General features: G+C 58.3%; 12 protein-coding genes across 12 annotated transcripts; 6 read left to right on the top strand and 6 right to left on the bottom strand.

Moving 5' to 3' along the window:
- Positions 1-83: 83 nt before the first annotated feature.
- Positions 84-901, top strand: BDZ90DRAFT_258521 (hypothetical protein; the record flags this gene model as incomplete). Its single annotated transcript, XM_025508082.1, has 6 exons — positions 84-150; positions 222-276; positions 333-528; positions 602-631; positions 706-762; positions 830-901. The coding sequence occupies 6 exons, from the start codon at positions 84-86 to the stop codon at positions 899-901; spliced, it is 477 nt and encodes a 158-aa protein (XP_025364220.1).
- A 1,445-nt stretch (positions 902-2,346) lies between these two features.
- On the top strand, positions 2,347-5,957 carry BDZ90DRAFT_258519 (BRO1-domain-containing protein; the record flags this gene model as incomplete). Its single annotated transcript, XM_025508081.1, has 2 exons — positions 2,347-2,634; positions 2,712-5,957. 2 exons carry the CDS (start codon positions 2,347-2,349, stop codon positions 5,955-5,957), a joined length of 3,534 nt encoding a protein of 1,177 aa, XP_025364219.1.
- A 53-nt stretch (positions 5,958-6,010) lies between these two features.
- BDZ90DRAFT_230470 (hypothetical protein) lies at positions 6,011-8,329 on the bottom strand. Its single transcript, XM_025505481.1, has 2 exons — positions 7,198-8,329; positions 6,011-7,118 (listed from the first exon to the last, which is right to left on the bottom strand). Exons 1-2 carry the CDS (start codon positions 8,189-8,191, stop codon positions 6,133-6,135), a joined length of 1,980 nt encoding a protein of 659 aa, XP_025364218.1. The 5' UTR covers positions 8,192-8,329; the 3' UTR covers positions 6,011-6,132.
- A 136-nt stretch (positions 8,330-8,465) lies between these two features.
- On the bottom strand, positions 8,466-10,262 carry BDZ90DRAFT_230469 (N-terminal nucleophile aminohydrolase). The gene is made up of 4 exons (XM_025505480.1): positions 10,156-10,262; positions 9,389-10,083; positions 9,101-9,308; positions 8,466-9,033 (listed from the first exon to the last, which is right to left on the bottom strand). Exons 1-4 carry the CDS (start codon positions 10,247-10,249, stop codon positions 8,504-8,506), a joined length of 1,527 nt encoding a protein of 508 aa, XP_025364217.1. The 5' UTR covers positions 10,250-10,262; the 3' UTR covers positions 8,466-8,503.
- A 182-nt stretch (positions 10,263-10,444) lies between these two features.
- BDZ90DRAFT_249386 (CAIB/BAIF family enzyme) lies at positions 10,445-12,071 on the bottom strand (the record flags this gene model as incomplete). Its single annotated transcript, XM_025507655.1, has 3 exons — positions 11,335-12,071; positions 10,635-11,259; positions 10,445-10,564 (listed from the first exon to the last, which is right to left on the bottom strand). The coding sequence occupies exons 1-3, from the start codon at positions 12,006-12,008 to the stop codon at positions 10,445-10,447; spliced, it is 1,419 nt and encodes a 472-aa protein (XP_025364216.1). The 5' UTR covers positions 12,009-12,071.
- A 1,490-nt stretch (positions 12,072-13,561) lies between these two features.
- On the top strand, positions 13,562-15,808 carry BDZ90DRAFT_230467 (alpha/beta-hydrolase). The gene is made up of 2 exons (XM_025505479.1): positions 13,562-14,093; positions 14,168-15,808. The coding sequence occupies exons 1-2, from the start codon at positions 13,642-13,644 to the stop codon at positions 15,612-15,614; spliced, it is 1,899 nt and encodes a 632-aa protein (XP_025364215.1). The 5' UTR covers positions 13,562-13,641; the 3' UTR covers positions 15,615-15,808.
- BDZ90DRAFT_230466 (hypothetical protein) lies at positions 15,589-17,989 on the bottom strand. The gene has a single exon (XM_025505478.1). The coding sequence runs from the start codon at positions 17,913-17,915 to the stop codon at positions 15,888-15,890; it is 2,028 nt and encodes a 675-aa protein (XP_025364214.1). The 5' UTR covers positions 17,916-17,989; the 3' UTR covers positions 15,589-15,887.
- An 878-nt stretch (positions 17,990-18,867) lies between these two features.
- Positions 18,868-19,586, top strand: BDZ90DRAFT_245362 (histone H2 A.F/Z; the record flags this gene model as incomplete). Its single annotated transcript, XM_025507505.1, has 2 exons — positions 18,868-18,996; positions 19,281-19,586. The coding sequence occupies 2 exons, from the start codon at positions 18,868-18,870 to the stop codon at positions 19,584-19,586; spliced, it is 435 nt and encodes a 144-aa protein (XP_025364213.1).
- Positions 19,587-19,904: 318 nt separating this feature from the next.
- On the bottom strand, positions 19,905-21,889 carry BDZ90DRAFT_114754 (putative MSP1-intra-mitochondrial sorting protein). The gene is made up of 4 exons (XM_025503246.1): positions 21,631-21,889; positions 21,425-21,545; positions 20,903-21,338; positions 19,905-20,809 (listed from the first exon to the last, which is right to left on the bottom strand). Exons 1-4 carry the CDS (start codon positions 21,709-21,711, stop codon positions 20,224-20,226), a joined length of 1,224 nt encoding a protein of 407 aa, XP_025364212.1. The 5' UTR covers positions 21,712-21,889; the 3' UTR covers positions 19,905-20,223.
- Positions 21,691-23,091, top strand: BDZ90DRAFT_237064 (putative PUP3-20S proteasome subunit beta3). Its single transcript, XM_025507314.1, has 5 exons — positions 21,691-21,966; positions 22,039-22,228; positions 22,300-22,393; positions 22,486-22,660; positions 22,765-23,091. The coding sequence occupies exons 1-5, from the start codon at positions 21,955-21,957 to the stop codon at positions 22,906-22,908; spliced, it is 615 nt and encodes a 204-aa protein (XP_025364211.1). The 5' UTR covers positions 21,691-21,954; the 3' UTR covers positions 22,909-23,091.
- A 79-nt stretch (positions 23,092-23,170) lies between these two features.
- Positions 23,171-24,979, top strand: BDZ90DRAFT_230459 (3-carboxy-cis,cis-mucoante lactonizing enzyme). Its single transcript, XM_025505477.1, has 3 exons — positions 23,171-23,909; positions 23,981-24,132; positions 24,208-24,979. Exons 1-3 carry the CDS (start codon positions 23,248-23,250, stop codon positions 24,873-24,875), a joined length of 1,482 nt encoding a protein of 493 aa, XP_025364210.1. The 5' UTR covers positions 23,171-23,247; the 3' UTR covers positions 24,876-24,979.
- On the bottom strand, positions 24,964-26,051 carry BDZ90DRAFT_258509 (putative ATP phosphoribosyltransferase; the record flags this gene model as incomplete). The annotated part of the gene is made up of 3 exons (XM_025508080.1): positions 24,964-24,978; positions 25,055-25,434; positions 25,505-26,051. 3 exons carry the CDS (start codon positions 26,049-26,051, stop codon positions 24,964-24,966), a joined length of 942 nt encoding a protein of 313 aa, XP_025364209.1.
- Between the last annotated feature and the right edge of the window lie 59 nt (positions 26,052-26,110).

Raw genomic sequence — 26,110 nt, 5'->3', positions numbered from 1 at the left:
GAGGCCTCCCTTCCGTCCCTCGTCCTTGCTCGTGCCTCACGCAACCAAGAAGTCCATTCGACCAGGAGCCAGCCCGTCGCGCCATGTCCATGCTTCTTTTCGCCTACCTCGTGTTCGCCTCGCCAGCAATCTCGGGCTTCTTGAGCTCGGGTGCGCGCCGTACTCTTCACATTCGCCGCTACTCGCTACTGGCTGACAGCGTGTCTGTTCCTCCTCTGCAGCTGCCGACCCAGCTGGATGGGACGACTGTCTCAGCGCTGGGACACAGTGTATCCAGTGAGTATCTCACCGTCGCTCTCCCCTCACACTTGTGCTGATCCCCAACCTCGTAGAACGGCACCCGGGATCAGCGTGACGGGTGCAGAATACCAAGGACGTACCAACGGCTCTGATCTTACGAACTGGATCGTGGCTCCCAATGGAGCAAGTGGTGTTATCAAGGGATGTTATGGCGAGGCAACGTGGTCGTCACAGGAGATGGGCGATACCGTCTTTGATGGAACGAAGCAGGGCAGGGGAAGGCTTCAGGTGCGCAGCGATCATGTCGATTGGATGGCCCAAATTGACTGACAAGCTGAGCACGACCCTCGCCCGTCTACAGGCGTGGTTTAGTCTCTCACCAGGTGACAAAGTCAGAGCCGTCTTGTGTCTGCTGAAGTTTTGCAGTCCCTCATGCTCTCTCCCACTTATTGGCCGTACCTGCAGGTTACCAACGCCGTGATCCGCTCTTCCATGAGTGGAGACGACCTCACAGTGATCTGTGTACGTACGAGAGGTGGAAGAGCCTCGAGGATTGAGCTGACTAAGTGCGAGCCTTCTTCGTCCACAGGAAGATCCCCCGCGCGAAGGCTCCCCGCATGAGGCAGAGCTGATGGAAGATACCTTGCTGGAAGGCTTATGAGGTGGGAAGGCCCTGTGCCCTACTGGTTTACCCCTTCGCACGGTGCTGCTACTTTCCGCCGGCGTGATTGTAGCCTCGTCTGTGGCGCGCTGAGGTGTCTGTATGAGTCTCGATGCAATGACACAGCCCATTGCACCTCACGGACGTCCGTGTCGTTTGCATCCGACCCGCACCCTGTGCCCTCTGCGGAAAGATACGAGCGAGGCTGTCAGCCGCCTTTGCTTGCAGCTTCAAGAGTGTCGTGACCTCAGCGATGCACTCTTATCGTGCCCTTCCCTTCTGACCCTTCGCGTGCCGCTTCGACCCCTCCTGTCCCAGTATGCTCGCCTTTGCCTGTATCGCCTTCGCCTCGACGGCGCTGACGGCCATTTTCAACGCGGGTGAGCGTTTGCGTGACGGTCGATCACCACTCTTTACTGACTGAGTCGCACCTACCGTCCAGCCGCGGCCGAAGACTGTGGTAGTGCCGCGGTGCTCTGCCTCCAGTGAGCCTCAGACCTCTCCTACAGCTTCCTTCCTTGCCATTCTTCTTACTCACCTTCGCTCATCCTCACGTCTGTAGAACCGCCCCTGGCATTACAGTCACGGGCGCTGAAAAACAAGGCCTCATCCCCGGATCGACCCTGACTGGCTGGTTTGTGCCCCCCAATGGCTCGCGAGGGGATATCAATGGGTGTAATAGTAAGGCTACGTGGACTAGCTACGAGATGGGAAACACCACCTTTGACGGCTCGGGTCAGACGAATGGGAGGCTCCAGGTAAGCTCCGGGAGGGGGAACCGTCTCCTTGCACTCGAGTGGCGACTGACTGATCTACGCTACGATGCCTGACAATAGGCTTGGTTCAGCCTGACTCCGAACCACAAGGTGAGTACGAGTGCAGATCCCTACTGCTGATTTTCATGAGTGTCCGCTCTGACTTGGCGATTGCGGGACGCTGTTGCAGGTGATCAAAGGCGTGATTACCACGGATCAAGGCGGCGATGACTTGACGGTCGTCTGTGTGAGTAATACCCTAGACTTGCACGACAGGCCAGCGCAAAGATCAGTTGACGTTTCGTGCCTAGCAGGCCAATCCTTGAACGACGTGCGACAATGGCCGAGGATCCACATGCCGAGCTTCCTAGCATTCTCGCCGCTCAGCGCCATCCTGTGTCGAATGAACTCCGCTTGGCTTCTTCCTCTTCCTGCTCATTTCAATTCGTATGCTTCTTCTTGATCTGACCGTCGTGACCCTTGCTCAATGGCTTCGCTCGCCGGCAGCCTCTCGTTGAATGTTGTCAAGTCAAAGGAAGGAAGAGAGCCAAGAGTTGCGCCGCACTTTGTGTGGAGTCGTGCTGCGAGCGCATGGGCCATCCACCCGGGCCATGCGAGTCGATGCGGCAAAGGCTGAGCGTGGCGCAACGGCGTCGCGGACTTGTCCTCCTTACCACCACTTCCACGAACATGGCGGCCAGCGTTCATCAGACTCCACTGCTGTGGATTCCGCTCAAACAGACAGAAGAAGTCGACGTTGCCACACCAGTTCGCTCCCTCATCTCCTCTTCCTATGGCGAGGATCCAAAACGCTACTCGTCGGCGTTGGGTGCATTGGCAAGGGCGAGGACGGATGCATTGAGAGGATCACCCGGTAGTGATAGGACGGCCAGAGACCTACTTTACAAGTGGTTTCACATCTTGGAGATGCTCGAAGTCCGCTTTCCTGAGCTCAGAGTGCCCTTCACTTGGAAGGATGTGAGTCAGGCGTCATGCCGTGCGCGGGAGAGGATCTCACCGATGCTGATTCTCATACTTTGGTCACTCGTTCTCAGGCCTTCACTACAAAACCGATCAGCCAATTCTCGCTCGCCTACGAAAAGGCTAGCGTCATATTCAACATCGGCGCCACTCTTAGCGCAATGGCATCGACTACCACGCGGCTGGGAGGAGCAGGCGGCGAGGCAGACGCAAAGGCCAATGTCACCTCGCCCTCTGCCTCGTCGGCATCCCTCGCCTCTGCTTCAGAAGGCGATGGCACAAAGAGAGCGTACACAGCTCTGCGTCAAGCTGCTGGCTTCCTCACCTACATCAATGACAACTTCCTTCACGCCCCTTCGACGGACATGTCTCGTAACCTACTCCGCTTTCTCGTACCACTGCTCCTCACTCAAGCCAACGAGGTCTTTCTCGAGAAGACACTCAATGGCAAGAGCAGCCCTGGGCTCATCGCAAAGCTGGCTAGCGGCGTCGCAGCGGGCTACACGACGGCTGCGGAAGAGGCAAAGGAGTGGGTGTCGAAGGAGACCATCGACCGCATCTGGGGTCTTCTCATCGCGGCCAAGGCCAAGCACTACTCTTCGCTGGCTCAGTACTACAAGTCGCAGACCGACGCATCAGCCTCGCAGCACGGCCACGCTCTCGTCCGCTTGACGATGGCAGAGACCCTTTCCAAAGAGGCACTCAAGCTCTCCAACCAATTCTCGTCCAATCACTCCTCTTCTGGCCCATCAGCTTCGGCGGCTACCACCTTTGGCTACACCAGCATCACCTCCAGCGCGTACACGATGCCCAACGATGCCGGCCCTGCAATCATCAGCATCGTCTCCACTCACCTGTCCATCGTGTCAGAGAAGCGCGCCCAAGCAGTGAAGGACAACGACTTCATCTACCACGACATCCTCCCTTCCGAAACGTCCTTGCCCGCCATCGATGCCACGAAGCCTGCGCAGCTCATCACAATTCAGGAGGTCTATTCCAGTCCAGAGGTACAGCGCGCTGTAGGCCCCGACCTGTTTGCTAAGCTTGTGCCCCTCGGCGTGCACGAGCGCGCTTCCATGTATTCCGAGGAGAAGGCCAAGCTTGCGAGAGCAGAGGCCGAGAGGTGTGATGTAGCCGAAGGCGAGCGGGTGGCGACGCTTGATGGCATGGGCTTGCCTGCTGCGCTGGAGCGATTCCGATTGGCAGTCAAGATCGGTGCAAACAGCGGCGAAGGCGCGGGCTTCGAGTCGCTTGTCGACCCAGGCACCCAGGTCATGACTTGGTCGCAGGAAGAAGCTGCCGGCGGAGGGGCAAGGGGTGCGGACGGTCTCTCCGCCCCAGGCTCAGCAGGCATCGAAGATGCACTACGCCGGATTACCTCCCTCCGTCAGACGGCGAACAGCGACCTCGGCACGGCGTCTGACTTGCTGGATGAGGAGTCCCGTCTCTGCGAGAAGGCCAGAGCGAAGCATGGCCTGAATTGGTCGCAGGAGCCCTCGGGGGCGCAGGCGAAAGTGAAGGATCTGCGCGCCGAAATCAAAAGCAACCGTGAAGCGCTCAGGCAGGCTGAGGAGAATGATCGGCGGATCGAGGCCAAGTGGCGGGACTACGAGAAGGATATCGGGCTGCTGGTGCAGGGGAGAGGAGCTTTGGAGCAAGCATTTGCCGAGGCGCTCAGCGGCAGCAGCGGCGCTGGCGGGCCTGGTGCTTCGAACAGCGGAGGCATGTCCCTCCTTGACCTCTCCGAGAGTGACGAGCAGGCAAGCACAGACGCGATTTCTAAGCTCCGCAGCGATGTGGAAGCGCTGGACTCCCACCTGGTCAAGCTCTCCAAAGTCAAGCGCGAACGGGACTCCCTGCTGGCCGAACTACGCGAAAAGCTGCAAACCGACGACATCGGACATCTTCTCATCTTGTCTCATCGCGGAGGGGGCAAGAAGTCGTCTTCCTCGTCCTCTGGAGGCGAGAGTAGTGAAGACGCAGGCGGAGCAGGCGAGAACCCCAATCAGGCGGCACAGGAAGCTGCTCTGTTTCGTCAGGAATTAGACAAGTTCCGGCCCTGGCAGCAGAGGATTTCACAGGCTTTGGCAACGCAAGGGCACCTTCTCTCGGAAATCACACGGCTGTGGAACGGGATCAACTCTTCTCCCGAAGGGTCGCGCATCGCGAAGCAATGGGAAGAGAAGAGTCGAGCCCGTGAGGCGCTTGTCAGCAGGTTGTCGGCCGCAAAGGGGGCGAGTGCTGAAGTTCGCGCCGCATTAGGAAAAGGCCTTCAGTTCTATGAGGAGGCTGGGGACATTGCCAGGGGTCTGAAGGTGGGGTCGAAAGAGTGGCATGAGACTAGGGGAAGGGAGAGACAGAAGTTAGAGGGAGAGGCGGAGTGGCAGGGGAAGCTTGACGGTGCCGGGAGAAGCGACAGCAGCAGTGGCTTGGAAGGGAGTATGAGTAGGATGGGCTTGGGTGGTTCAGCAGGTGGACCACCGCCCCCACCTCTGCCTAACGCTACGACGAGGCAGGCATCATATGGAGCGTACGGCGCATCACCTAGCCCTTCGCCTGCACAGCATCACGCGCCGCCTCCACCATCGGCAACGGCATCGTTCCAGCACGGGCAAAGCACCCAACACTACCCACTTCCGCCCTCATCCTCATCCTCAATCAGCTCTCCGACCTCTCCTGGCCTTCCACCTCCTCCAGCGCGGCCATCGTACTCTTCGTTTCCTCCGCCTCCTCCACCACAGCAGCAGCAGCGAAATAGCAGCGCAGCCTCGCCGTACAACTTTGGCCCTGCTACGTCCGGGCCTTTTGCTAGTGCTTCGAGTCCTGCGCCGCCTCCACCTCCTCAGCAGCAACATCAGCATCAGCCACAAAGGCAGGGAAGCTACGGCTATTCCTCGCCCGCACCACCTCCAGCGCCACAGCAGCAGCCGCAGCCGCAATACAGCCATCCCACTTACAGCGCTTACCAGCCGCCTTCCTCGGCAGCGTCCTCATCTCCCTACTATCCGGCTCCTCCAGCCCAGCCATCAGGTGCAGGATTAGTGGGAGGATACCCCGCCCCGCCCTCGACGGCACCCGTCCCTCCCTCATCAGGCTACGGCGGTTACGGAGTCCCGAGCAGCGCCTATGGGAGCAGGCCGCCACCCCCACCGCCTCAGTCTTCGACTCCCGGAGCGGGCTACTACGGCGGTGCACCTCCGCCGCCTCCCCAGCACCAGGGGCAGTATGGAGGCGCCTCTCAACAGCAGAGTGGCGGGGCAGGCTATGGACAAGGCGGGCATTATGGACAGCAGGGCCAGCAGCCATGGCGCGGTTATTGAGGTCAATAGCGTACTGGACTGAGGAGAAGAGGTGTCGCACGACCGAGGCAAGCAGTGAGCTGATGTCATGCATACGATGATGATCAATGGAACGCTGAAAAAGGGTGACACAACAAGTAAGGATGGTATACGACTGCCGCTCGTGTTTTCCTCCGCATCGCCTCTCCTCCCGTTCCTACCACAGCACATCAATCAGTTCGTCCTCCTCCAACTCCTCGACATCGCCCACTGCTCCGTCCAGCTTCATCGTCTCGCCATCCCAGACCATTCTTGCCTTCTTGATGATACTGGCAGCCGTCATGCCAGCCTTGCGCGCCGTACCGTCCTTTTCTGCCGTCGAGGCAAAATGCTCCAACATCCTTCTAAACGTGGTGGTCCGGCGCACGTTGACACTCAGTGTAGAGCCGGTGGAGGAACGCAGAGTCAGGCGAATGCGATCTCCTTCGCCAGCTGCATTTGCTTGGGTATCAGGAGGCGCAGCAGTGGTGGTGAAGGACGAAAGGGAGGTGGGGGCATCGACGAAGAGAGGCCCTCCTCTGGCGTCTTCGTCCTCCGTGTCTGAGTCGATAAGGTTGATGGGTTCGGGAGAAGGCTTGCTTTTCTTGGCTTGCATGGCGCTCGCGTCCGATTTGCGGCTGGCCTTGCGCTTCGTCTCTTCGGTGTCTGACGATTCAACGAGGATGACGCCATCGCTCTCTGCATCCTCGTCCTCTTCGACCCTCTGTAAGCCCTGCGGCTGCGTCTTCTCCCTTTCTTCCTTCTCCTTGCGCGCCCTCTCGCGCTCCTCCTGTTCAGCTCTCGCCCTGGCCCTCATGCTAGGCGCCTGCGAGCCTCTCAGGTATGGCGCAAGGTCTGGGTGGATGGAAGGGGCAGGTGCATTCGCTGAGCTTGCGCGATTCTGTGACCCTCCTCGGACGTTTCGATCCGAGGCGCTCGCACTTGAGCGTGGAAAGGGTCGTCGAGAGGAGCCGACGCCGATGCTGCTTGACCTGCCATTTGCGCCGCCGGGACCATAGACCATGTCGACGTCTCTTTCGGCATCGTGACTGTATGCTTCGCCCACTAGATCGCCATCCTCATCATCATCGCTGTCGGCCGTACGCGCAAGGGAGGGCGGGAGAGGGTGCTTGGCGTCGAGGATCTCCCTGATGCGAGAGATGTCTGCAACGTGATCGAGAAGAGTGTCACATGGTCAGCTCCTCACGTGATATATCGTGACCTATTTCATGCTGTCACTCACGCTCTTGAGCCAACTCGGGCGGCGGTGTCAAGCTGACGCTGCTGCGTTGGCCCTCCTGCCTCTTCTTCTTGCTCCTACGTCTCTGCGTACCTCCTTCGCCCTCCTTCCCTTGACTAGAAGCCCACCACTCTTGACTACTCGCATCACTACCACTGCCGCTGCCCGAGCTACGGCGGCGACGGCGACGTCCGTTGCTCGGCCCAGCTTCGGCTTGATCCTCGTCGTCGTCTTCTTCGACAATCTTTCCCCGTCGCGTCCAACTCGGCAGGCGTCCCCCTATCCTGTGCTTCTTGGGCCTGCCAGGACCTCGGCGCTTCCTTGACGAGCTCGATGAGGATGATGAGGAGGCATCGTCTGAGCCAGGGGAGGCGTCACTCTCCTGCCCTTCACCGGCGCGAGCACCAGCACTCAGTCGCCCCGTACTACTGCCGTTGCGCTCAGCAGCACCTGCGGCGCCGGAGTGTGTGAATGAGGCAGAGCTGCGCGAGATGGGACGACGTCGCATGAAGAAATCGTCGTAGTCATCGTCGTCTTGAGCACGTCCGGCTGAGGGAGGCAGGGCGATGGACCCTGTGGCCTCGACGGAGGGAGAGGGGCGGCCGAGAGTCTTTCGGGGGAAGGCGGATGGTCGATCCTTGGCAGCAATGGCACGAGCGGCAGGACCGTCCGAGTCCAGCTCGTCCGTCTCACTACTCAGGAGCTCAACAGTCTTGTGCACCTTCAGACTTGCGCCTGAAGATGCGTGAGCAGGCTTCGTCGGAGATGGCCCCTTCTTGGATGGCGGGGGGCGAGTGGCTGGTGAGTGCGCTGTGCGTTGCTTCTTTGATGCCGTCTTTTGCGGAACATCATCGTCGTCCGAGTCTATTATGACGACGAGGGGGGCTGCTGATGCTGATTCTGATGTTGTCGCTTTGCGATTTGTCGAGGATGAGGCTGACGTCGAAGCCGAGGCAGAGGCAGCCGTTTGAGCCCGTGTACTTCGTCGAGGCGGCATGCTGGCGTGGAAGCAGCGAGCGTATGATGCTCGAGAGGGTTCGCCAAGCCCTGATCACGCTTCCAGGCGTGACAGAGCGAAGCGCTGGCTGTATGCGGCGGAGCTGGTGATGATGATGGAAATTGATAGCGAGGGAATCGACGGCAAGAGACAATCGTTCAGACCCGACGGACGGAAGCGGAGACGAGACGCAGCGGAATGCCAGTCGTGGCGCGTCGGGATCGAAGGCCCCCCCGCATCATGACAGCCACGGCTCAGACTACCGTACAATGGCTCGAGGATATCTGTATGCTAGTCGGCGCGCAATCTATTTCATCGAGCCGCTACTGTCGCGCTAGTCGCTCCAGTCACCTTGATCGGGCTCGTCGGCGATGAAGGCCCAACAGCAGCAGCAGCAGCGACGCCAGGCGCAGCTCCACTTCCTCCTGTCCCTGCCCCTCCTCCCACCGACGCTATATGCGAATTCGGAGGGAAGCCGGCATTCAATGCATACGCCGGGCTCCTATGCGTAGATGTCGACCCGCCCCTGGCCTTTTGCTGCAAATGCCCTGCCTCATCATCCTCGGCCCCTTCGTTGTCCATCGCTCGCCCTCTCACCTCATCATCCATGGCCAGGAGAGACGACGGTGCCTTCGCATTGAGCTGGCTCCTCGCAAGGGACGCCTCTCGTCTTGTCAGGGTCGACGTCGCCGAGGAGGAGGAGGCGTACGGCGCTCGTACCGGCACATGCATGGGATGCGGTCGATCGATGGGCGAGTACTCATCGAGGATGGGGATCTGTAGAACGTTCATCTTGGGTGTGACAATGATCATCGTGTTGGTGGGGACTTCCATCCAGTCAGCTAGCGACGATGCAGAGCAATGTCAGCCAAGTTGCATCCCCTGAACACACCTGTTTTGCCGGCTCACCCTTTTCAAAAGTCAATGGCTCGCTCGCCACGACCACAATATTCTGCCTCCTGTCCTCTTTGCGCATTCGGAACCTGCCCTTCTCCCGCTCGTAGAAGCTTGTGCCCGAGGAAAAGTACAGGGAAGCAGCCTCATCGTGCAAGGAGGAGACGTAGCGCGTGCAGACGATGGACTGGCCATCGGTCACACAGAAGTTCATGAGGGAGGGCTGGCGGGGGCGAGCGAAGAGGCAATGTCAGTAATCATGAGCGCAGGGCTCGCTCTGCTGTTCGCGCTCCTCGCGCTTACCTCCTCGACGCCCTTTTCCCTCGCCCATCTATTCAGGTCAGCAATTGTCCTCTCCATGGCCCCCTTGAGCTCTCCCCACGCGAAAGTTTCCTCTCTTCCTGGCCTATCCAAATGGCTCAGAAACAGCGCAAAAGCCCACTCCGAGTCGGTCTGACCCTGCGGGAAGTTCAACAACTCGTCATCCAGTGAAGCCAATAGCGTGCGCTTCAGCAGACCAAAAGAAGAAATTTGACCGTTGTGCATCCACATAAGGCGACCGTACCGCCAAGGGTGGCAATTGGTCTCGGACAAAGCTCCGGCCGTGGAGGCGCGAATGTGGGCAAAAACGAGGGGCGAGCGGATCTTCTCACAGAGACGTTGAAGGTTCTGATTGTTCCATGCTGGTGTGACGGAGGTGAAGATGCAGGGTGCAGAGGGGTGTGGGTGATCCTTGCTCGATGATGGTGATGATGATGATGAGGACGAGGATGCGATGGGCGCAGTATCGGGGTGATCATCGAGGGGGGCGACGTACGCTAAGGAAGTGGATGAGGAGGCAGAGGCCTCGGCGTCGTACCATCCTAGACCAAAGCCATCTCCATTGACTGATCTGGTTGCATCGAGGCGAAGGCGAGCGTCGAAGGCTTGGTTGATGATGGAGTGGGCGGGCTTGGTCACGAGGTTAGAGAGGGTGATGGGCTCGATGCCCTTGAAGACTGCCGAGGGACGAGAAGTGAGGCGGTCAGCAGGCTGAGGCGCAATTCAGGCGAGCTCTTAAAGCTGCTCACCAAGCAAACGACACATCGACCGCCCGTCACGTAGCAGGTAAATAGCAGTCAAGAGGGAGAAGCAAGGAGGATAGGGACGCAAATCAAAGGCCATGAATGCAATCAAGGCGGGCCGCACAGATTGACGCCATCGACTCGTCCCCTTTCCGCCTTGCATGAAAGCGCCACTTGAGCCCATCAAGTCGCGTGAGCGTTCCGTCGAAAAGAAAAGGCAATGATACAGTACGATGAAGACGCAACGCAATGACATTGACGGCAATCGACGGTGATGTACGCTGGTCTCTTCGCCTCATGCCCCTGCGCCTACGGCCCCCGCGGCTCTGAACTCTTTCACCTCCTCTCCCGAGTAGCCCAACTCCTGCAGCACTTCGGACGAGTGCTGGCCTAACACAGGGGGCGGCCGTGAGATCTGCGTGCGGCGAGAAGCAGATTGTGAGCCAAACATCACCTTGCACCAGGACACGCTCTTCCTTACTCACAGGCATTCTCCCCTCGCCATAATGCACCGCCGGGCTGGTCACTTTCACCTTGCCAATTCTCGGGTGGTCCAGCTCTGTGACGACCCCTCTTGCCTTGCTCTGCGGGTGCTCCTCGAATGTCTGCCTGATGTTGCGAATCGGCGCGACAGGCAACTTACCCTCCAGCCGCTGCATCCAGTAGTCAATCGGTTGTTCATCAAAGATAGACTGCAGCAATGGCTCCAACGCTTGTCGATTCTTGACTCTGTCGGAGTTCGTCCTGAACAAGGGGTCCGTAGCCAGCTCAGGTCGGCCCATGGCCTCTACTAGCGTCTTGTATTGTCTATCATTTCCTCCTCCGATCATGATGGGTGAGTCCTTCGTCTCGAAGACCTTGTATGGCACGATTGAAGGATGAGCACTACCGTGTCTGCCTCCCTCTGTTCCAGCAACGAGGAAGGAGGAAGCCACATTCGCCAAGGAAGCGATTTGCGACTCGAAGAGGGAGGCATCGATATGGACTCCTTTGCCTGTCTGGGATCGCCCGATGAGAGCAGCCATGATTGCACCATGGATATACAGGCCCGTCGTGAGGTCGGTCATTGCGACGCCAATCTTGACTGGAGGTCGGTCGGCTTCACCCGTGCTAGCGAAGAAAGGGAAGAAAGATCGTGGTCAGCTCACTTCCAGACGGTCAAGAGGGGTATGCATCTGCACCCACATATGCATCAACCCAGCATCCGCAGCAATGATCACGTCGTACCCCGGACTGGTACTGTACGGCCCCGATTGCCCATACCCCGTCAAGCTAGCATAAATGATGTCCGGCTTGATCGCCTTGACCTGCTCGTATCCCAAGCCGAATTTGGCAAGCTTGCCCGGCAGGTAATTCTCGACGACGACGTCCGACTCGCGAATCAACCGCTGAATGATATCCTGGGCCCCTCTCTGCCTCAAGTCAAGCGTAAGAGATCTCTTCCCCCTGTTGACGCTGAGAAAGTAGGCTGACTCTGGCGGTAGTTCGAGCCATCTTTGCGCCTCCTCTTGCGCCAGGCCTTTAGGGAAATGCTGTGGATCCAGAGTGGGAGCAGCCGGGGGCAGCCAGCTGCGTGTCCCGTCCCCGCCCTGTGGGTCTTCTACTTTGATGACATCAGCGCCGAGATCGGAGAGTAGCATGGTACAGTAGGGACCAGCGAGGATGCGCGTCAAGTCGAGGACACGGATGCCCTTGAGAGGCGGGGGTATTGAGGCTACGGGGAAGGGGGACGACGAGACCGGGATCGAGTACGAGCGACGCTGTTCCAGCTGCAGTCGTGAAGAAGAGGCGACAAGGCATCTTGATGATTGCCTCGCAGTGAGCGCCGATCGACGCAGCGGTATTGACCAGCTTGCCATGAGGTGCTGCTGGGATGGAAGATGGAAGGTGGAGAAGGAGAAAAGAGGCTGCAGGGTCGCAAGCCGCAAGTCAAACACCGGCAAAGGGCGGCAACAGACCAACGCCGACCCGGCGGAGCCCCACAAGACGCAGCCGAGCCGGACTGGCGTTGCTCCTTGATCCAACTTCACCATCTTGCGTCGTGTGGTCTCGCAGGAGTGTTAGCAGCGACGACGACCAAGGGGCTCGCAGCAGTGAGCCTCATTCACTCGGCTTTCTCTACCGGCATCAATCGATAGTCGAGGGAGAATAGTATTGTCTTTGGTGGGCGACAGCGCCGCTTGTCTCACCACCGTGTGTGTGCACCTCGATGTCGCCAAACCCGTTGGCCGGTCACCGGTAAGTATGGTCGGCAGGCCAAGCTTCAAATAGAAGCAAGGATCGCCTTCTCCACAGGCTTGCACCAGCTGAGTCGAGAGGGCAAGGGCAGCTACGGAGGCGAGGAAAAGGGCCAGGTGCATGGTGGTACTGATGTCGTGGGGAACTGATATCGCGGTAAGGAGAGATGCTGCAATCGACTTGCTATTTACCGAGCAGGTATTGCTGCTTGCTTGACGCTTCTTACTTGGCACTAACCTCCCGTGCCCTCTCGCCCACGCTCGACTGGGCGCACTCAATACTGGCTCGATGCCGGCGAGCGAGAGGGCATTGCCCACAAGAAAGCAGTCCAACGTGCGCTCTCCCTGAAGCCTCGACTAACGCTACCGCAGAGATCTCAAGCGATGCCATCTTCCTTCCCTTTTACTGACAAGACAGTGCTCGCCTCAAGCTAACGGGACTGGCCTGCGCCCTAGTCTTCACGGCCCACCTCATTCCCCTTGTCCTGACCTGAGGAACAAAGCTAGACTCTTGCCTCTACGTGAAGGCAGATATGGTCGTCGACCCTTCTGCGCCTTCCAAGCCTGTCGAACAGTATGGCAACATCGAGATGCAGGCCCACAACGATGGCCGATCGCGACGTATCATGGGCTGTCTCTCTGGAACTGGAATCGGATTTTGCGATGACAAGGGGGGGCGCCGTCTCTACCGGCGCAATCAACAAGATGGAATTCCGTGTGGGCGTGAGCGGCGCGTGGGGAGAAGGCAGCGCTGATATGAATGGGTATGAAAGTGTTGGGTTCAGGTGCAGGTGAGGGCGCTGAGAGAGATTGGCGGGTACCACCGCGGCCAGGTGGTCGGTGATACCAGTGGCACGAAGCAAATATCTCTCTCGCCCGCAGGCGTCTCAGTCCCTACGCTGTCACTCGCCGTGCCACCGTTGCATCACCGCCGTATACTCGCACTCTCATTACGCTGCGACCGACGAAGCATACTGCCGTCGCCCGGTATAGCCTCTGCTGATGATTGCCTTGAGTAGGTGAAGCCTTGAAAGCAGAGAAGGGGCGCGTTGGTGGAAATCAAGCTCGGAGCTGCACGCCGAGCTGCAAGAGACGCCCATGCGCGTGAGAAAGTGGAGGGATCGATTGAAGTGAAGGTTTAGCCCTAGTCCGTCCATTCTTTTCTTGAGTCCTTTTTTGTTTTCTCGTGTCTCCCTGATCATCACTGTCCCTCGACGCTCTCTCCCATCTCGTCACACCCGTACCGTCTCTCTAGATGTCAGGCTTCGTGACTGCGGTGCCCGTCGCCGTGGGCAGGTCCGTCTTGGCGCCTCTGTCTCTACTCCCCAGCCGCTACCAGGCGACGGACGTCCGTGTTGGTCAAGAGGCGTCGGAGTCCTCGCCATCCCCATCGTCCGAGAAAGTTCCACCTCAATTCACTCGCGAGCCCCTCACTGAGCTTCTCAAGAGCGTGTCCAGCCTCAACTCGTACGCGCCTCACCCTCTGATCCCTTTTGGCCACCTGCAGACCATCTACTCTGCCGTCGCCGATACCGTCAACGTCGACGTCGTCCATTACAAACGCCATGTGCTCCTCCTACCTGATGGAGGGACAGTGGCCGTGGATATCTCGCCTCCGGAATGGGACGACCCTTCGAGCCCCGAGGAGCAGAATAGACCTACCGTTGTCCTCAATCATGGCTTGACAGGCGGCTGCCACGAGACCTAGTGAGCTGAGCAGAGCCTCGCAAGTGCCGCTCATTTGAAACGCTGATCGCTTTGATCTCCCCTCGCACTCACAGTGTTCGCCACGTCATCCCACCTCTCATCGAAAGTGGATACCGCTGCGCAGTAGTCAATTTCCGCGGCTGTGGACAAACGCCCGTCACCTCCCCTCAGATGTACTCAGCAGCCAAGACGGATGATCTACGCACCGGCCTCCTCTGGATGCTCCAGCGCTGGAAGCAGACCGAATTTGCATTGATTGGCTTCTCACTGGGCGCCAATGTCGTAGCCAAGTATTTGGGAGAGGAAGGAGACTCCACGCCAGTCCGAGGTGGACTCGTACTTGCCACACCCTTCGATCTGAAGATGGGCAGCGACAGCCTCGAGGGAAGCAAGCTTTACGACCACAAGATGGCGGGCAACCTCGCCCAGCGAATCGGCACAGCTGCTGGCGCCCTAAGCCTCGACCCAAAGCTCAGAGCACCCCTACGTCGGCTCCTCGACCCACAAGGATACGCGAAGGCCCATCCGGACGAAGTGGCGCAGCGTAAAGTCAAGCCAGGCTCCCTCAAATGGGTTGACGACTCCATCACGCGTTTTGCCGGCGGCTACTCAAAGCCATACGGCACCTTCCCGTTCGACTCAGCAGACGACTACTATAATGCGAATGGAAGCATTCATTTCCTGCACAACGTAGCACGACCGCTGCTCTGCATCAATTCGGACGACGATCCCATTGTTCCTTACCACATTCTGGAGGCTACCTGGGAGGCCAGCAAGAGCAATCCGAACGTCGCTCTGGCTGCAACGCGTGGTGGGGGACATCTAGGCTGGTGGGAAGCAAAGGGACTCAAGGGGGCGAAGAAGCCAACTAGGTGGCTGGGTCCCGTAGCCAAGCAGTGGGTTGAGCAGGTGTTCCAGAGCCCGATCAGGAGTGGCGATGCGGAGGGGTACAAGACGCGAAACAACCCGTGGCTGCAGGGAGACGTAGAGACGGTTGAGGAGGTTCAGTACGAGTTGCTCAGCGAGGACGAGGTGCTCGACTTTGACTTTGAGGGAGGCGCCGAGGCGGCAAAGGCTGCCGACGAGGCTGACGCCAAGCTCAAGGCTGAGCTACCTGCGATTCTTCCCGAGGTCAACGCCGAGCAAGACGGCGACGCAGCTGCGCCCACCGTGCAAGATTCCATGGCTCGCCCACGTCACGCCTGGCTCCTCACGCCGCTGCTGTCGCAAGACGTCGCGCCCCTTCTTCACCCAACTCACCACCCCAAGTTCACCGCCCTCAAGCAGCCCAGCGAACGCTCCTTGATCACCACAGGCACAATGTACCGCTGCCGCTCCCGCCCCCACGTTGGCTTCATGGAGCTTGACGCAGACTCGCGCGTCGCAGGGTGCGGTCTGACCTTTCAGGGTGGTAAAGCCATTCCAGGGCAGAGCACCGATACCAAAGGCGACAGGATCGATGCGAAGGGCAAGAAGGAAGGGTGGAGGAGGGGGAAGAAGTCGACGATGGGTGGGCTTTGAGAAGCCAACGAACCATAGCATGGCCGACGGCGATACTATAAACGGCGGCAAGACGCTTGCGCCTTCCCTCACCTCTTCTAGAACATAGATCGCACGTAGATCTCCCTCCTCGTAGATAGACAGCCAGCATCAAATAACATCCCCTCTCACGATCATAAGAAACCACAATTCACATCACGTTGAGAGTCTATAATTAAGAGCGAGCTCCCGCACGCGAGCAGTACTGTCCATTTCCCTGTCTTATCTACAGCTCAGCATACTCTGGCCGCGTGCTCAACACGTATGCGTCACACCCCTTGCCCTCCCACTAAACAGCTCCGCAAGAGCTTGTCCAACAGATACGATGAGAACCACAGTGCCAAAGAGGGCGCAACCGACAGCCAGCGGCTTGGTGGAGAGCCACCAGGTGTACCAATGCTTGGCCTCATTCGGTCTCCGAGCGCGTATCGAAGCGCCAGGAGCGAGAGGCAGCTGGACCTCGTCGATGGAGATATCAGCGCGGTTGCTGGAGGACTGCCTCCCTCCTCGCGGGCCGTGTGACGCTTCGAGCTCGGCGAGAGAATCGTCCTCGTCTTCATCGCCTTGTACGCCATTTCCGTTGTCCGAAGCCGACACAGGCGCGTAATCCCCTCCACCTCCTCCCCTTCTCACCGACCCTACACCAAGAGCCTTGCCTTCCCCCTCGGCCGCCAGCTTCAGAAAGCACACTGCGGGGAAAATGAACGCCAGAGCCGTAGCGCTCAACCCGCCCGTCAGCTCTAGCACGATGCCCAAATCGCATGTGAGGAGCGAGACCACCAGACTCGCCAGGACAAGCGAAGTCGTGATAGTAATGTGAAGTCGGACGCTGTACTGGTTGGGAAAGAAGTACGTTTCCAACACCTCACGGCATACGAAGGCCTCGAGGGGAAAAGTGGTGAACATGTTCACTCCAAAAGCGAAGCGGGCGATGTTGACAAAGGTGTCATTCTCCGGGAAGTTGTTAAGTACGTTGCCCAGAGTCTTCTCCTCGAACGTCCAGTACCCGGCTATGCTCATTGCCGTCAAGCACGCGCAGGCGATTGTGGTCGAGTAATGGGTGACTTTGCTGAACTTGTCCATCGAAGGCTCCTTGAGCGAGGCGTAGATCAGGAGCGAGTTGTGGTGACAGACGAAGGCGAAGGAGATGACTGAGATGCTTGAGACTAGGTGCGAGGGATTGACTACTGTAAACCTCAGCGAGGGGTCGCCTTTGAGCTCGGCGGGCATGGCAGGGCCGCGGAAGACGACGGTGAGGACGATGAGGAGCATGCTAACCATGGCTACCGCGCTTGCTTTTGAGAGGTTCTCAATGTCCCTGTAGAGGCTCAGCGGGTAGCTGATCAAGAGCGTTGTGAAGGTGATGACGAATGACCTGCTGACCAAGAAGGAAAAGAAGGACTCGCCCGGTGCCAAGGAGGGAAAGACAGCGGCAAGGACGTGAGGAATCGTATCTCCTATAACGACGCAGAAAGCGCACATCCCTCCGAACGCAAAGGCGAATTGGAAGAGACTGACTGCAGCTTTCCCCTTGCGACCGAAGCAGTGGTCCATGATCTCGATGTAGGTCTGCCGGCCAGAGAGCTTCGAATTGAGGATGATGAGGCGGATCGTCCAGTCTGTGAGCATGGCGAGGCCAACGAGGAGGACCACGCCCGCTACGAAGCCTGACTGGCGCATAGAGTAGGGCAAGCCCACAATACCCGCACCCAAAATGGAGTTGGCCATGTTCGTCGTGGCATCAAATACTCCTGCACCGCGCTTCAACCAGTCGGGAAGCTCTCCATTGTCTGCGCTCAACCCAGTCGAGCGACCTACTTGGTCTACTCCTTCCATGACGCTTCGCCTGAATTCGGACATGTTGGAGCCGAAGACATCGACTGATTGGCGGATTGATGAAGGCAATGGTACAGTCTTGTTGCGTGACGAGGAGCGGCCCATCATTGCTCTCGTCGACGACTCTGCATCATCCATTATCGCCTGGTCGTCCTCTGAAAGAGTGTCCGAGGCTGCGTCGAATTCTGCCTCCCGACTCGGTATTGTGCTCTTCAGTCCGTATGTGGCGCCCGAAGAGGAGGATGATGAGGAGGCCGCCCATGAGGGGCCGTATCGGTGTGCGTCGTCGCCGTCGTCGTCATTGTCGTCAACTGCAGCATCGTCGTCTCCGTCGATGGAGAATAGCGTCCCTCTGGCTGGCAGTTCCTGTCGCTCTGGGTTGTCTGCGAACCGCACAGACTTGGAGCCAGACGCCTTGGCCGATGCAGACGCTTCAGAGAGGTCCATCGGTGAGAAATGATGGTGAAGAGATGCCTCTGTGAGGCCTGCCAGGATAGCAGGAAGTTGCGAATCTCGAATCGTCGTCAACGACTTTGGCTGCCTTTGCTGCGCTACGCTCATCGACGACACACGCACCTCCGCTTTCCGTCGATCCGCCGCGGCTCCACACCGCCGCCGCCCACGACGTGCTCCTCTCACACAAACGCCACGGACGGCAGCGAGAAGCACAGCACGGCTCGTCTCGCTATGGCTACAACTTTGCCTGCGATTTCGATGTAGAATAGTGACCGGCAAGCTGTCTTGCGCTCATCACGCAACGTCTTTGCACGGCATCTGGCCTACAGGTGTCACTCATCCACCAGCCGATGGCAATGCCATAGCGCAGATGCAGGCGTCACTGATGGTGAGAGGGCACTAACATATTGACATGTGGCTCCGCATCCACCTACGATCAGGGCGAGAAGGTGACGGTGGTGGGAAATTCTGAGACAGCAGACTCTCACGCCTTGCTCGACATCGTGTCGAGACCGACCCTGGTTTCAAGACTTCCATCGCCCCGACAAGACTTCCATCGCCCTGACAAGCAAATACGATGAGGTACCGTTCCTTGAACTTAGCATGCCCTGTCCGTGTGCTGCTGCTTCCTCTCGCTCCATTCTCCCCCTCGCTGCTCATCGTTGTCGAGAATCCCCGTGCCATCAAATGATCGAGGTGACCCGGCATTGCGAGTCGAGTCGCGAGACGCGCCCAAGCCAGGGCGGGACTGCGTCGGCCGCGGGGAGGGCGAGACGAGGCGGCGCTCAGGCTATGCCCTCGTTGGGCCGCGCTCACCATCATCACGCTTTCTTCGCTACCAACCTCATCCTTCTGCTCGCCGATCCTCACACCATCACACTCGAGCACGACCTTCCTTGACATTGTCACATATTCATCAGCGCATCAGCAGAGTAGCATCAGAATGTCGTCAAAGAAGGCCGGAAACAAGGGAGGCGTAGTCGCAAACGTCGTTGGCGCCGTTACTGGCAGCAGCAGCGGCGACAGGAAGAAGGCGACGGCTGTCACTCAGAGCTCGAGGGCTGGTCTTCAGGTAAGCATCTGCGCGCGCAGGAGACTGGATGGATCAGAGGGTTGGCAGGGTGAAGGGTTGAGGGGAGCTGTGGGAGGAGAGAGGTCGCCGCGTCGAGGATGGGGTGGACGGATGAACGGATGGATGGATGGATGGATGGCATGAGAAGGAATGTACAACAGACTGGCGCCATAGCCTACCTGTCATTGCCAACTTTGGCATCTGATCAGGCCATCACCAGCTCTCCGTCATCATCTCTGTGCATGGTCACTGACACCTCTCCCCAACCTCCCGATCGCCCGCAGTTCCCCGTCGGCCGTGTCCACCGTCAACTCAAGGGCAAGACGGCCAACAACGTCCGAATCGGCGCCAAGGCTGCTGTCTACACCTGCGCTATTCTCGAGTACCTCACCGCCGAGCTCCTCGAGCTGGCAGGAAACGCATCCAAGGACCTGCGCGTCAAGCGTATCACTCCCCGTCACTTGCAGCTCGCCATCCGCGGTGACGAGGAGCTCGACTCTTTGGTTAGGGCTGTCATTGCGGGCGGTGGTGTGCTGCCGCACATCCACAAGAGCTTGATCAAGCCGAAGGCGGGCAAGAAGAGCGAGTAAGCGCGCCTGCGCGTCTGAGGGAATGACGATGCGATTGGGTCAGAGCGAGGAAGTGGGGTCGTCGTGGTACCAAAATCGCCGAAAGGCTGCATGCCATGGAGCCGCCTTTCATTGGTTACTGGATGCAAGACGCTCTTGGAATCTCAGGCAGGGCGACAGGACCTCACACGTCCATCCACATAAGCGCCTCCCATCATCATTCGTCCTTGTTGACCTTCACCGCCTCACCCCCCCCTCCGGCATGAGGAGACAAGCGCAGAGAGCCGGCTCCCAATGCTCGGCCCCCTGCCTCCTTACCCTCTCCTCACCAATCCACCAAACCTTTTGTGCCTCGCTTCTCCTTGTATTCCTATCCTCTCTGCCGATCTCAGAATCCGAATCTAGCCTCCGATTACGACTCGACAACATCCTACTTCGCCTGCCTGTGAAGATGAAACTTGAATCTCTCGATGCCCTTGGCTGTCTAGGAAGGCGTGTGTGTATATTACAGCGACGAAGCACGCTCGCAAAATAGTAGTAGTAGTGAAGAAAAGCCAGCCTCGCCGTCCTCCAGCAAGAGGCTTTGGCGAGGGAAGTGTAAAGTAGCCGCGGTCACCAGTCGCAGCAGTGAGGTTGACGACGTCTCTCGCGCGCACGTCTAGTCCACAGGATCCGCCTCAATGCGTGCGTAGTGGGCCTGAGCATTATACGCCTGACCCGAAGGAATGGCCGTCTCCGCCGTATCGCTGCGGAAGAAGTCGTCGGTCCTGAGCGGCCGTGTGTTGAGCTTGGCCGCTCCTCCGATTGACTGCGTTGATGCTGGTGAGGTCGAGCCATTCGCTGCTCCGTTTGCCTTTGCTCCCACTACGTCTGATGATGCAGAACCATTCACAGCAGCAGCAGCAGCAGCCCCGCTCCTCGCCCGACTCATACTCTCCCTCCCCTCCCTGCTCCTCAAGAACTCCCTCACAGGGACCATGGCCGCATTCCTGCATGCCTCCTTCAGATCCGAGCCGCTCATGCCCTGACTTTTCCTGACAATCTCCCCCAGTCGGAAGTTCTTGTCTAGACGAGCGTCGCGGAGCATGATGCGGAGGATCTTTTCTCTTTGCTCGACGTTGGGCAGCGAGACGGCGTAGCGCTTGGGCATTCGGCGTAGGATGGCCGCATCGATGTCGTTTGGTCGATTTGTGGCACCAAGAATCATAATGCGGTCTGAGGAGGAGGTGAGACCATCCCACAGTCTGGCGATGGAGCGAGCGTAAGCGGAGAGTAGCGTCAGCGTGACGACGAGCGTACAGGTAGGGAGGGTTCAGGTGGTGGAGCGTTGAACTCACGTCATGAACTCTGCCTTCATCATGCCGGTCACCTCGTGATCGCCTCCTTGCCTTTCCCTCATGAAGCTATCGATCTCATCAATGAACACAATACTGGGCTGCAGCTTCCTCGCCAAGCTGAACAATGCCGCCACAAGCTTATTGCTCTCTCCAAACCACTTGTTCGTCAAAGTTGACACGTGCATGTTAATGAACGTCGCCCCACTCTCCTTCGCAAGGGCTTTTGCAAGCATTGTTTTGCCCGTGCCGGGAGGGCCGTAAAGGAGAACTCCCTTAGGGGCGCCGAGAAGGGAGCCCGAGGATTGGAAGAGGTCTGGGAAGCAAAGGGGGGCGATTACAGATTCTTGGAGGGAGGAGATGATGCTTTCGAGTCCGCCGATGGAGGCAAAGTCGACTTCTATTTGTGAGGGAAGGATTAGCTCGGTAGCAATTTGTTCTGGCGCAACAAGGCGAGGAAAGTTGTGCAACGAGTCAGTTCGTGATGCTCCTTGTATGCGGGTTTGGCTTCTTGCGTACACCCACCCTCGTACTCGTTGAGGTTGAGTTTTACGCTCTCCTTTCCTAGTTTGCCCAGCTTTTCCTCGCTCTGCTTCTTTGCGTCCAGACGCTTCTGGCGATTGGGATCGACAGAAGCCATGATGTACTGCGAGGGAGCGAGCAATGACGGTGGAGAAGGTCCGAGGGTTAGTGGAGAGGGCGATGAGCAAGGAGGGAGCGAGGATGGTTACCTTAAAAGCGTAATAGAATGCAATCTGCGAGCAGGCAAAGACGGCCACATCTGTGACCATCTTCCTTGTTGCCTCCTTCATCTTGGCGAGGTAGCTTCGAAGATTGGTTGGTTAGTGGTTGAAATCGCACTGCATCGCCGCCGCGACGATCTCACGGACAAGCCGCCGTCCATCTCGACTCGTGGAGCGGAGCCGGTCTGCACGCGTGGCCTTGACATTGAGTCGACGACGACGACGACGACGACGACTGAGGCCCGTGCTCAGCTTGCCCTTTCGTTCTCGCCATCGCCATCCTCTCATCATCCGAAAGGATTCTTGCCCAGCATGTCGATCATGGTGAGCAGTCATCGCCACCTATCTGGTTCGGGCATGGACGACTGACCTTATCGCGCCCCAACTCCACCTCAGGAATACAATGGCGGGTCGGTAATCGCCATGAAGGGCAAGAACTGCGTGGCCATCGCCACGGATACAAGACTCGGTTCACAAGCTCTCACAGTGGCATGCAATTTCGATAAGGTGTTCCCTGTAACAGAGAAGACGTACATTGGGCTTGCGGGATTGGCGACGGATGTCGATACGCTCAAGGCCAAGTTTCGTGAGTATGCGACGCCGTCGGATTGAACAAACGCCAAGGCTGACCTCTTCTCGTTCATGCCTGCGCTTCAGGATATCGCATGAAGATCTACGAGATGAAGGAAGAGCGAACAATGGAGCCAGAGACGTTTGCTCACCTCGTCTCCTCGACCCTCTACGAGAGGAGGTAAGCGTCGCAGCCCTTCCTCGTACAATTCCTGTCGTCCCCCGGCTCACGTCTCCTTTCCCGTCCCTCACTTTAACTACTCAACTCCCCAGATTTGGTCCCTATTTCGTCGAGCCCGTCATCGCTGGCATCAGCAGCAAGGACGAGCCCTTCATTGCGGGAGCGGACTTGATTGGCTGCCTCAACTTCGCAAAGGACGTAGTGGTGGCCGGTACGGCGAGTGACAAGCTCTTTGGTATGGCAGAGGGGCTTTGGGAGCCAGACATGGTGAGTCCGAGGCCCTTTCCTGGACCACTATGAGCCACAAGGTGGGAGAGCAGTGAGCTGACCTACAAGTCCAACCTTGTCCTACCTCGCCTACTCCCGCACAGAACGAGGAGCAGCTGTTCGAATGCATCTCACAGTCACTCTTGGGAGCACTGGAGAGGGATGCACTTTCTGGGTGGGGAGCAGTTGTGAGGGTTATCACGCCGACAAAGGTGATCGAGAGGAGGCTCAAGGCGAGGATGGATTGATGCGCCGCGAGCGCCAGAGAGGGAAAGGAGGGGTTTCAACGGGGCAGGGGAGCAATGTCATTCCATTCAGTCAGCACATTCAGAGCTGGTAGAAGTGGCCGAGTGTCAGTGAGCGAACCCAAGTTGTCGATCATCACACAATCATGCCTTAGACAATGATGATGGCAAAGACGGATCGCGTGGGCCTCGTCAGCTCGCTCCCTCCGCCTTCCGTCATTGCCGGCCCGTGCGAAAGTGAGGCAAAGCTTCTCGCGCTCTTTCCACCTCAACTCCATGATGGCTTGAATGGCTTTCTGATTCGCTCATCTCCTCTCCTTATCCGCAACACCAGCATATAGCATGCCCACTCAACACTCCTCCAACATCGGCCCATCGGGTCCCCTCTGCCCACGTCTTCGGCACATCCTCACGGGCACCTTTAATTCCAACTTCCTCCACCTGCTCCGCTTCGACTCGCTCACAAAGTCACTTACTCTCCTCCTGTCTGTGCCTGCACTGGGACCGCATCAGTATCTTGCGGCTCTTCCAGGGGACGCGGGAAAGGGAGAGCGTATCGTGTATGCCACCACTTGGGCTGAGCAGTCCAGCATAAGCGCTTGGAGGGTGACCGGCCTGCTTGGGAACGGAGGGATGGCGAGTGGGGAGCCAAAGGTGGAGCTTATCAACTCACGACCGATCATAAGTGCAGGTAGCTACTTGAGCGTGCGTGAGCAACAAGCAGCGTCCTCGACTTCCCGTGCTTTTCTGTATCAAGCAGGCGGTCCCACGGGTGAGGTCTTCGCCCTCGACACTCCTAGCGGGGCGATCGGGGATCGAGTGCAGGACCTCATCTTTGTCAAAGACATGCCAGATGAGGGGCCACAAGAAGGGCAAAGAGGCTCAGTAGCAGCAGAAAGAATACGCCGGGACTCTTCTGTAGACAAGACGCGCAAAGGCCTCAGGTATGGCGCTCATAGTGTCGAGTTCGACGACGTTCACAGCCTGGCGTACGTTGCGCACCTGTGAGTGCCCGCCTCATCCTCATCCGCATGCTCCAATCCTGGAGTCAGCTCACCGTCCTTCTCATTGCCAGCGGCCGCAATTCCATCCTTGTCTACTCAGTGGATCCCCGGTCAGGCCAGCTCACTCTACAGAGTGAAGCTCACTCTCCAGAAGCAGGCGACGGACCTCGACATGCAGTCGCGTCGAGGGATGGGAAATGGGTCTTCGCTGTCACAGAGCATAGTGAGGTGCAGTTGTGTGCGCCTGCTCAACACTGCCCCCAGACTGACTTACCTTCCTCCCGTCCCTCCCCGCCAGCATCTTACGTCGACGCCTATCGCCTCTCTCCCGCTACCACAACCTCTACACCTACCCTTCGACACGCGCAGCGCCTCACCATCCTTCCTCCCACGGCGGAAGCACATTCTTATCGAGGAGATACGATTCGTCTCTCACCCTCTGGGCGATACCTGGTGGCTACCACTCGTGGCGGCAAGCCAGAAGTCAAGGGGTGGGTCAGAGCGTGGAAGCTTCGCCAGAGCAGCGACGACGGTGATGGAGAAGTGGCGAAGGGGCAGGGGCCCCCTCTCGACGATAGCTGGTCGTGGGCATGTCAGACACCTACGAGTGGGGGAAAGGCTAATGCTTGGGAGTGGGCGGCGAAGCAGCCTCAACCCCAAAAGCTCAACGCTGCTGCGCGGGAAGACGGGCAGGAGAAGGACAAAAACGACGACGACGACGATCTTGCAGTTCTGACAGACGATGAGCGGGGGTATGTGAGCGTGATGCGCTTTTCACCTAGCAGAGAGCGGAGTGCAGGGATCAGGGAAGTGGCAAGGGCGCAACTTCCCGGGGGCAAGGTCGACGATGAGGACCGGGGTGGTAGCTGCGACCTGGTAGAGCCGTCCGCTCAGATCCCACTGTCAGCGCACAACGGCGTCACGAGCGAGTACGAAGGGGCGAGCCACGCAATTTGGCTGGACTAGCCGCACAAAGGGATTGGGGCGTCTATGTGGTGATATCGTATTGCCCGCCTCGCTTGTCCGTCTGGAGAAGAGACCGCACGTCGCAGCTTCATGTGCGGCAGTTCTGTGGTCGAGATGAAATCGAACGTCAGCCTCCTAGAGTCGCAAGCTTTTCTCTCTCCAACGCCACGCCCACTCACGTCAAGCGCCAGCGTAAAGATGTCAGTTGCTCCGACCTCTCCCAATCTGTCCATGACGGTCGCCACGTCACCTTTCTTGACCATTGCACTGATAGCGCTCCACTCCTTGTCTCCGAGCGGTGTAACCGTAGCCGCCCTCCTGCCTGGGGTGACCTTGATCGCTTCCTGCAGGTCATTTTGGTGGATATTGTACTGGCAGAGGACGTACTGCGATGCTGCGATGACTCCTTTGATACGTGAAGTGATGAGGCGAATCAAGGATTGGTTGGAGCGGGCGTGAGGGGTGACTGGACGGATGAGGACAGCTTGCGAGGCGAGGAGCGTCCCAATTGCGTGGAGACCGCAGGCACGCATAGTTTCGCCTGATTCGACGAGGTCCACTGAGGGTGGGAAGTGAGATGATGGTCAGCATGCGCGCTCTTCTATTGCTCTCAGCCCCTGCCCACTCACCGATGCCATCGGCCACGCCCAAGGCGCATGCCGCCTCGACTGACCCTCCCACGTACTCGATCTGCGTCTTCTTGGGCTCTTTGCCCCCATTGGCTGCGTTGACCTGCTCATCCAGCTGTGCAAAATACTCCTGTGCCAATTTGTCAAAGCTGGTCGCCACCTTTCTCCCTACCAGATCCTTTGGCTCCTTGAGACTGGCATCCGCCTCCGGTACCTGAACCTGCAGGCTACACTTGCCAAATCCAAGCTCCAGCTCCTCAGCGACCAAGCGGCTCACATCTTCGCCAGCTTCGGCGACCATATCCTGCCCTGTGATTCCCAAGTCGACATTTCCCTCACCAACGAATCGTGGGATATCAGCTGCCGGGAGGAAGACGAGGGCCATTGGGTGGTTGTGAACCAATGCTACATCGAGGCGATTTTGCCTGCGGAACTGGATGTCTGCGCCTGAAAGGAGCTCGACACACTTGTCGTAGAGTCGTCCCTTCTTCGGAATTGCGAAGAGCATCCGGCCTTGGAGGGCGTCCTTGTTGAAGAGGTGAGACATGGTTGCGATGAAGGTCGTGATGGGGCTAGGCTAAATGAGAAGAAGTGAATCGAGGACCC

Source organism: Jaminaea rosea, assembly GCF_003144245.1.
Source record: "Jaminaea rosea strain MCA 5214 unplaced genomic scaffold BDZ90scaffold_2, whole genome shotgun sequence".
Lineage (NCBI taxonomy): Eukaryota > Fungi > Basidiomycota > Exobasidiomycetes > Microstromatales > Jaminaea > Jaminaea rosea.
This window is presented reverse-complemented; position numbering and strand designations above follow the sequence as displayed.

Bases quoted from the DNA above. Each gene is read 5' to 3' on its own strand.
- BDZ90DRAFT_230470 (XM_025505481.1), bottom strand. From the start codon at position 8,191: ATGCCGCCTCGACGAAGTACACGGGCTCAAACGGCTGCCTCTGCCTCG. The intron at 7,119-7,197 runs GTGAGTGACAGC...ATCACGTTGCAG, and splicing joins GCCCGAGTTGGCTCAAGAGC to ACATCTCTCGCATCAGGGAG.
- BDZ90DRAFT_230469 (XM_025505480.1), bottom strand. From the start codon at position 10,249: ATGGCCTTTGATTTGCGTCCCTATCCTCCTTGCTTCTCCCTCTTGACT. The intron at 10,084-10,155 runs GTGAGCAGCTTT...GTCCCTCGGCAG, and splicing joins GTCGATGTGTCGTTTGCTTG to TCTTCAAGGGCATCGAGCCC. The intron at 9,309-9,388 runs GTAAGCGCGAGG...CGCCCCCGCCAG, and splicing joins GGGAAAAGGGCGTCGAGGAG to CCCTCCCTCATGAACTTCTG.
- BDZ90DRAFT_230467 (XM_025505479.1), top strand. From the start codon at position 13,642: ATGTCAGGCTTCGTGACTGCGGTGCCCGTCGCCGTGGGCAGGTCCGTC. The intron at 14,094-14,167 runs GTGAGCTGAGCA...TCGCACTCACAG, and splicing joins GGCGGCTGCCACGAGACCTA to TGTTCGCCACGTCATCCCAC.
- BDZ90DRAFT_230466 (XM_025505478.1), bottom strand. From the start codon at position 17,915: ATGGACCTCTCTGAAGCGTCTGCATCGGCCAAGGCGTCTGGCTCCAAG.
- BDZ90DRAFT_114754 (XM_025503246.1), bottom strand. From the start codon at position 21,711: ATGAAGGAGGCAACAAGGAAGATGGTCACAGATGTGGCCGTCTTTGCC. The intron at 21,339-21,424 runs GTGGGTGTACGC...TTGTTGCGCCAG, and splicing joins CAACCTCAACGAGTACGAGG to AACAAATTGCTACCGAGCTA. The intron at 20,810-20,902 runs GTGAGTTCAACG...CTCCATCGCCAG, and splicing joins ATGAAGGCAGAGTTCATGAC to ACTGTGGGATGGTCTCACCT.
- BDZ90DRAFT_237064 (XM_025507314.1), top strand. The intron at 22,229-22,299 runs GTGAGTATGCGA...CCTGCGCTTCAG, and splicing joins TACGCTCAAGGCCAAGTTTC to GATATCGCATGAAGATCTAC. The intron at 22,394-22,485 runs GTAAGCGTCGCA...TCAACTCCCCAG, and splicing joins TCGACCCTCTACGAGAGGAG to ATTTGGTCCCTATTTCGTCG.
- BDZ90DRAFT_230459 (XM_025505477.1), top strand. From the start codon at position 23,248: ATGCCCACTCAACACTCCTCCAACATCGGCCCATCGGGTCCCCTCTGC. The intron at 23,910-23,980 runs GTGAGTGCCCGC...TCTCATTGCCAG, and splicing joins CTGGCGTACGTTGCGCACCT to CGGCCGCAATTCCATCCTTG. The intron at 24,133-24,207 runs GTGAGGTGCAGT...CCTCCCCGCCAG, and splicing joins CTTCGCTGTCACAGAGCATA to CATCTTACGTCGACGCCTAT.